This window comes from Penaeus monodon, chromosome 4, assembly GCF_015228065.2.
Source record: "Penaeus monodon isolate SGIC_2016 chromosome 4, NSTDA_Pmon_1, whole genome shotgun sequence".
Classification (NCBI taxonomy): domain Eukaryota; kingdom Metazoa; phylum Arthropoda; class Malacostraca; order Decapoda; family Penaeidae; genus Penaeus; species Penaeus monodon.
The window spans coordinates 35093658-35102463 of record NC_051389.1 but is presented as its reverse complement, the minus strand read 5'-3'; the positions used below and the strand labels follow the sequence as shown (position 1 = coordinate 35102463).

Below are 8806 nucleotides of genomic sequence, written 5' to 3'. Positions count from 1 at the left end.
TGACCCGTTATATGTATGCCCTAGCGGCGATGTATGTAAACTCTTCTTGGCTGAGCAACAATAAAAATTAGACGTAAGAGACTATCTCTACAAACCCTACAATAAATGTGTTTAACTAAGACTTCGTGATTCCTTCATTGGCAAACGAGGATGGGAGATAACAAAGTGCATATCTTATGAGTACAGGTGAGATATGGAGTGGTGTTATACTGTTTGGGAGATAGATTAGAACATCCCCAACATTGGCGACAGGATGGGATATAATGAAGTGCATATCTTATGATTACAGGTGAGATATGGAGTGGTGTTATACTGTTTGGGAGATAGATTAGAACACCCCCAGCAGTGGCGATTTCAGGACCGCAGATCTACCGGCGATCGTTGTGGCCTGGATACCCCAAACAGCCGAGTGCGGACTCCCCACTAGGGATCAAGTGGACTCGCCCAGCCGTACGTGACCGATTCCGACGAGATGACCTCCGGAATACCGGTGTATGCCACCGTGGAGACTTTTTCTCCCGAAGGTGACCCAGTTCAGGTCGGTGTCAGGTGGAAAGCTTGGATAGAAAGCTTCGTGGATTATTTAGCAGTGCTTGAAATAACAGAGCCAGTAAAGAAATTAAGGTATTTGAGGCATCACCTGGGAAATAAAACCAAAGAGATATGTAAAACATTTCCTAACTATAGTAGTTTAGAAACATGAAGCGATAGTTAGTGCATTGACCAAGCATTTCATACCCCAGGTAAACATGTTTTATGAGAGATTTAAATTTACAAATAGTAAGCCAGGGCATGATGAATTGATAGACTCTTGGGTGACAAGGTTAAAGAAAGCAGCTACCTTGTGTGAATTTCCTGATCTAGAAAACAGAATTATTGAAGCTATATTGAATCTCACGCCAGACTGCAAATTTAGAGAAATATTATTAGGAGAAGATAATTTAACTCTAGATAGATTGATGAAACTGGCAAGGATAAAGGAAGCTTCAAAATCACAGGCTGATGTTTATGAAAGAAAAGAGTCTGTGAGTAAGGTACAAGTAGGTAAGGATAAAAGGTTGCCTGCTTATGTCCAAAGGAGCAAACAAAGTGAGGTTCCAAACAAATCTCCTAGACCAAAGCCAAGGACAACAGATCATAAGTATTCTAGTTCACAAAGCTGCCGTAGGTGCGGTAGGGAAAACCATAGGTCTAAGGATACTGATAAATGTCCAGCTATGGGCAAGCAGTGTAATAACTGTAAGAAGTGGAACCATTTTGCTCAAGTTTGTACAAACAAACGAATTCAGAAGTCAGGGAATGTAGTATATAAGACTGAGGGCACACAAGAGTTTGACTATGATTCTGACAAAGATTGGGTATTATCAATTAAGTATCTAAATGATAGTAAGAAAAGAATATACTTAGATGTTCAGATAAATGGGAAGCCAGTTGTAATGCAGCTAGATACCGGGGCAGATGTCACTATATTGCCGGAGTATATAGCTAAGACAATTCCGGGTATAAAGGTGCAGCCAGCTGATAAAGGACTGAAAACATATGGTTCTCATGGGTTGACAGTAATGGGTATGGCTAAGGTAAAGGTAAAGTACGAAGATCAAGTGCATGATAATTTACCCTTATATGTTGTGAAGGAGAAAGATGGATGTCTTTTAGGTTTGCAGTGGCTCGCTCGAGTTAAATTGAATTAGCCAAAAGTGTAAACATGAGAGCTATATCATCCATAGATGAAATTATCCTATTATACACAGAAATCTTTTCAGAAGGAATAGGTACAGTTGCAAATAGCAAAGCATCATTGGTACTGAAACCAGAGGCAAAGTTTATGTCCCCCAGGTAAATTCCGTTTGCATTGAAGCCAGCTGTGGAACAGAAATTCGCAGATTGGAAGCGGAAGGAACCTGGGAAAGGGTTAACTATTCGGATTGGGGTACACCTTTAGTGCCAATAGCAAAGAGAGATGGTAGTGTCAGACTTTGTGGAGACTATAAAGTAACTGTAAATCCACAATTGCAGATTGCACAACATCCTCTGCCGAATATTCAAGACATGTTAGCTGCCATAGGAGATTGTAAAGTATTTTCAAAGATTGATTTAAAAGCAGCATTTTTACAGTTAATGATGGATGAAGATTCTCAAAAGATATGCACTCTGAGCACTCATTTAGGACTGTTTACTCCCAAGAGATGCCTTTTGGAATAGCATCGAGCCCAGCTATTTGGCAGCAAACCATGGATAAGATATTCCATGCTCTACCAGGAGTATTTTGTTTTATAGATGACATTTTGATTGCAGGTAGGACGAAAACGAACACCTAGAAAGGTTGCTAGCTGTTTTAGATAGGATAAAAGAAAATGGAATGAAAACACACAAAAGTAAGTGTCATTTCTTTGTAAACTCTCTGGAGTATTTAGGTTTCAGGATTGATGGTAAAGGTATTCATAAGACTGATGATAAAGTTAGGGCAGTTAAATTAGCAAAAGTGCCTGAGGATGTTAAAGAACTACAGTCGTTTCTAGGGTTGGTAACCTTTTACGGTAAATTTGTAAAGAATTTAGCCACCATTGCTAGTCCACTGTATAATTTGACTGCAAAAAATGTTAAATGGAATTGGTCAGTCGAATGTCAGGATGCTTTTGACAAAATAAAAGCTGAAATCACAGATGATACACTTCTGGTACATTACAACAAAGACATGCCTATAAAATTAGTGTGTGACGCACCACAAGTAAGTTTAGGTGCAGTATGGCCCACGTTATGAAAGATGGAACCGAGAGACCAATTGCTTTTGCTTCACGATTGCTAAACAAAGCAGAACGAAGATATTCTCAAATAAAAAAGAAGGATTGGCATTAGTATATGGCATTAAGAAGTTCCACATGTACCTTTATGGCAGAAAAAGCTTCACGTTAGTAACAGACCATAAACCATTATTAGCTATTTTGGGACCAAGAAAGAGTCTGCCAGAGTTGGTAGCAGCTCGTCTACATAGATGATCTATAACTCTAGCCGCCTATAATTACGAGATAGAGTATAGGTCAACATCGAAGATGGGAAATGCAGATGCTTTGTCTAGATTACCGGTTGATCAGGCCTCGAGTGAGGTAGCATCAAGCATTTTGTTAGTAGACGCATGTGAGTTACCTATAACATCAAAGCAAATTGCAGATCAAACTAAAAGTGATCCCTTATTATCAAAGGTTTTAGATGGTCTGACATCAAATGATAAGGATATGTTGTCTTTGCAAGAGTACAAGCCATTTTCAGAGGTATGGTCTGAATTATCGGTGGTACAAGGTTGTATATTGAGAAGTAATAGGGTAGTAATTCCAGACCGATTGAAGGGTAAGGTTCTTGCGGAGTTACATGCCGAACATCAAGGTATTGTACGCACAAAAGCGATTGCTCGTACTTTTGTGTGGTGGCCTGGCATTGACAATGACATCACAATGTATGTGAGGGTTGCGCATTTCAGCAAAACAATCTAGCTCCTTGTAAAACACATCCGTGGGAGACACCTAGTACTCCTTGGCAGAGATTGCATATTGATTTTGCAGGTCCTTTTAGAGGTCACACCTTTCTGATTGTTGTAGATTCATTTAGTAAGTGGCCTGAGGTGATTCCAATGACCTCTACAACGGCATATAGCACCGTTAGAGTGTTATTGTCTCTGTTTGCAACACATGGTATACCTGAGCATATCGTGTCTGACAATGGTCCTCAATTTGTTTCAAGTGAGTTTGAGAACTTTTGCAAGGGTAACAACATCAAACACACCCGTAGTGCTCCTTATCACCCTGCAACAAATGGAGAGGCAGAGAGATTTGTTCAGACATTCAAGAATAACATGAAGTGTAGGGGCAGTAGCAGATCCAGTATTACCACTTGTATAAATAGGTTCTTGCTATCATATAGAACCACTCCTCATGCGACCACGGGTTGTTCGCCTTCTTTTCTATTGATGGGGAGGAGAGTGAGATGTAGATTGGATTCATTAAAACCAAAGACAGCGGTTAATCAAAAGTCTAGATCTGAGAGTGTAAAGGACTATAGAGAATTTAATGTTGGAGATAAGGTTTTGATAAGATCATATATCTCTTCAGAAGAAAAGTGGGTTGAAGGACAGGTTATAGAGAAGCTAGGAAAATTGCATTATAAGGTGATAGACCAAGATGGTAAGGAAATGAAAAGGCATATTGATCAACTGAAGCCATCACATTTAAACAGGAAGGGTGTAATCATAATTCCTCCTATGCAATCACCAGTACAGGATCTGTCAAAACATCAGGAAAATAAAGAAGTAAAGGTAGACCTTTCTCAGAAGCCTATGAAGAAAGAGCTTCCACAAAGGTCCACCAGAAATAAAATTCCCGCTAGATATGCTGACCAGTATATTTTAACTGGAAAATGGTAACTGTATGAAGTGTAATCAGGCTATTGTGATATTGTGATATTTGATAATATGTACTTAATTCATGTGCTTTTATGCTTTTTTATTAGTAGTAATATCTTCCATAAGGGGGAAGGAAGTGATATGTATTTACAAACACTAAATTATATATGTTATTAACACTAAAGTTCTTATGCAGAAATTGTTAGGCGTTGTTTGATATATGTATGTGATACCCCTTGTAACGACCTGTGATCCGTTTTCTATGACCCGTTATATGTATGCCCTAGCGGCGATGTATGTAAACTCTTCTTGGCTGAGCAACAATAAAAATTAAACGTAGAAGAGACTATCTCTACAAACCCTACAATACATGTGTTTAACTAAGACTTCGTGATTCCTTCGTTGGCAAACGAGGATGGGAGATAACGAAGCGAATATCTTATGATTACAGGTGAGATATGGAGTGGTGTTATACTGTTTGGGAGATAGATTAGAACATCCCCAACAAAACACATGGAGTGCACTGAAACTTCCCATGATCTTATATTCCATAAAATCGGTAGCACTTATGAACGTTATTATAACACCGAACACAACTGCATAAAACGTTTAATTTACAAAAATCAATATGAATGCTATTATTTATATAAACTGACTTTGCAGTCACTCACTACACATTACTTGCTGACCTCATTAGGCATGGGTTGATCATGATAATTATGATAAAATCATAATGATATTTATAATATTGATAATATTGGGAATAATTCGAATAATAACTAGTATTCTAATGATAATGATAATTATAATAATAGTATGATTATCATCATTATTATTGCTATGCCAGTGGGTCTTTGTCTCTGTGCGAAACATGTGTTAACATGAAAAGACCTGGGCAAACAGGACGCAACTGGCTGTGAGCAGGGGAGCGGAGGAACAAGCCAAGAGACGCAGTTGGGTGCTGCTCCGGTGAAGAATCGGTAGCACTTATGAACGTTATTATAACACCGAACACAACTGCATAAAACGTTTAATTTACAAAAATCAATATGAATGCTATTATTTATAAAAACTGACTTTGCAGTCACTCACTACACATTACTTGCTGACCTCATTAGGCATGGGTTGATCATGATAATTATGATAAAATCATAATGATATTTATAATATTGATAATATTGGGAATAATTCGAATAATAACTAGTATTCTAATGATAATGATAATTATAATAATAGTATGATTATCATCATTATTATTGCTATGCCAGTGGGTCTTTGTCTCTGTGCGAAACATGTGTTAACATGAAAAGACCTGGGCAAACAGGACGCAACTGGCTGTGAGCAGGGGAGCGGAGGAACAAGCCAAGAGACGCAGTTGGGTGCTGCTCCGGTGAAGACCTCGTGTGTGCCCTTGTGACCTGATATTTTGTGTTGCCCTGTTATAAGCTGTATTGTGCTGTGTGACATGCTGGTTTCCCCCCTGTATTGTGCCTATAGAAAAGTGTACGGGTAAATAACTTGTGTAAATAAAGGAAAGACTGTCATCGTGTGTTTATTTCGTGCCCTGCCTCGCCACCTGACGTTTTCCCTCCTGGTGTTCTGGGACGCTGTGGTGCTCGGTGCCTCTTGGAGCTGTTCAGTGTTCACGACCCTGTGTATAGCACGCCGTCTGCCTAGCCTGCCTTGTGTTGGTGGCAGAGAGACGAGGCGTAACATTATTATTAGTAGTAGTATCATAATTGCAACAATAATTATTATTAATACAATAATTACAATAATAATAATATTAATGATGTTAAAATGAAGGTAATTATGAAAATGCTAATAACGATAATAATGATAATGATGAAAATAACAATGATATATTAATAATGATAATAATCATAATTCGATTAATTTTGACAATAATGATTATAATATTGATAATAATAATGATTATGATAAAATAATCATGATATTTTTGGTAATGGAAAAAATGCTGTGATAACCATTACTCTGCTGTTAGTAATAATAATAATGATAATAATAATAATATTTATTATTATTATTTTTATTATTATTATTATTCTTGTTGTTGTCGTCGTCGTTGTTTTTGGTTATCATTTTTAGTATTACTAATATTATCATGGTGATAATGAAAATTATTATAAAAATCTAATAATGATGATTTGATGTTGATGCCATACCAGTGGGCACTTACACCCACTACAAACACTCCATAATGAGATACTAAACCACTTCAAGTGGTAGATGCCATTCATCTACTGCAATAATAATGATAACAAAATACCAATGACAATGGTTATCAAAACAATAATGGTGATACTATTTTCATTACTATTATTATTGTTATTGTTATTATTAGTAGTAATATTATTATAATTATAACGATAATAATGAAGATAATGATTATAAGAATTATAATAGTGTCCATTCATAATAATCAACGAAAAAATAGGAAAACCCGGAAAAGTCGGAAAAACAGCAAAATCTAGGGCAATATAAAGTTTTCAGAAAACACTCGAATATGCCATTATTTCTATTAGAAATTATTATTTTTACAATTCTTAAGTGAAGAATGATGACGATTATAAATTGGATTACTTATGACAATGATGATAAAGATAATTATGATAAAATTATAATAAGAAACATAATTTTCATAACGGGATTAATTACGTAACAACCAATATTATAATGATAATAATGATGATGGTAATGATAACGATGACAATAATCATGATAATAATAATACTGTCCATACATGATAAAAAAGGAAGAGGTAAGAAACCTCAAAATTCAAAATTCAGAAAAGACCTCCCTAACGAGAGCCGCCTTGCCGAGGTGTGTGTGTGGGGGGGGGGGGTTGAAGTCCCAATGATTTGGTGAGCCAGACTAGAGGGCTACCCATACTGGAGGGGTCACCAGTGAGGGATGAGACAAAATGGCTTCCTGGTTACCAAGACCTATGAGAGAGGATGGTGCGCTCACCCCTGGTTCATTCCACCTCTCCCACATGTGTTTGCCGTGCGTGTCGTCCTTTATTCTGGTTAGACGGGTGGTTTGATCAAGGCCTGGTCAAGCCAATCGGCTAGTCAAATATAGCTAGGGTCAAGCTCGCACTGTTCAGGAAGTAGCGCATAGGTCCCGCGACTACCCTCAGTACTGTAATAGTGGCTGCATATATTTCCTCATTACCCCTGTGGCTGTTGGGAGATTTTGAGCCCCAACAATAGCTTCCCCTCGTTGGACTCCATGGTGGGGGTGGGGCAGGGGGTGAGGAAACGAAGAATCCTAATTTGTATGACCTTTACAAATTTACAAAGAACTAGCTCTCTCCCTGAAGACTTACGCAATCCCCTGGCCAACCCCTCTGAAATGTCACTTTGGAATCTTTCCAGCTTCCAAAGGGCAAGAATGGGAATTGTAATGGTTCCCAGGCTCCCAAACCAGGTAAGAAGGAGAAAAATTTTCCTCAGTCCATTAAGGAAATCTTATCTGGCAAATGAGAAAGTATCTCATATAGTAAGTAGCTAGTAATGATGACCATTGATGGTGTATCAATCATGGTACATCTGAAGGTAGTTGAGATGTGTCAACATGATCCTTGCATCACCCCACAGCAAGATGGTAACCTGATAGTTGAGGTTTCGTCACCAGTCAAAAGTGACAGTCTGCGTGCAATATGCGATATTCCTGGGGCTCAAATCTCATGTTCTTCTCACAAAACACTCAGTCATTGTAAGGGAATTGTCTTTTCCCAAGACTTGATGAGATAGTCTGAGGACAACTTATTAGAACTAAAGAATTGTAATGTAGTGGCCGTAAAACGTTTTAAGAAGAAAGTTGATGGTGTGGAACAGTCGACACCAGCTCTCTTTCTAACTTTGGAAACTTTAGTTCTTCCAGATTCAGTTAAGTTGGCATGATACCACCTCAAGGTAAAGCCATATGTGCCAAACCCTATGCAGTACTTCCACTGCCAGGGTTATGGGCCTGAAGCTAATTCTTGCCATTTTAAGGAAAATGGACAACCAAGAGTGTAAGGTGTGGTACAACGGGTCATTAAGGAGATGACAACTGTTCAGGTCCAACACGCTGATACATCTGCAAAGAAGCTCATGAAGCTTTTTCAAAGCAATGTAAAAGGTACAAATTTGAAAAATTATTGGTAATAAGAAGCAAGAAAGTTAGTTTTCCAGAGGCAAAGCAACGTACCCATGTGCTGTTTGAACAGTCCTTTGCCTCAGTTCTAGCCCGTCCTCCTTCCTACCATTCCTTGCCCTCCAATACTATTTACACCACACACTTTGCCACTATTTTTAAACCTCAGACCTCAAAGGCTGAAATTGCCTCTGATAAGCTGTTCCATCAGAAACGGAGTAGGAGTGAGCGGTCTATTGAGTAGACTCC

At 38.2% G+C, this 8806-nt stretch overlaps 1 protein-coding gene across 1 annotated transcript; it reads left to right on the top strand.

Annotated features, from left to right (window-relative positions):
• The first annotated feature begins 323 nt into the window (after positions 1-323).
• LOC119571974 lies at positions 324-4732 on the top strand. Its single transcript, XM_037919033.1, is given in 2 exon segments — positions 324-699; positions 701-4732. Coding segments are annotated over 2 exon segments (1218 nt in total). The 5' UTR covers positions 324-472; the 3' UTR covers positions 1692-4732.
• The last annotated feature ends 4074 nt before the right edge of the window (positions 4733-8806 follow it).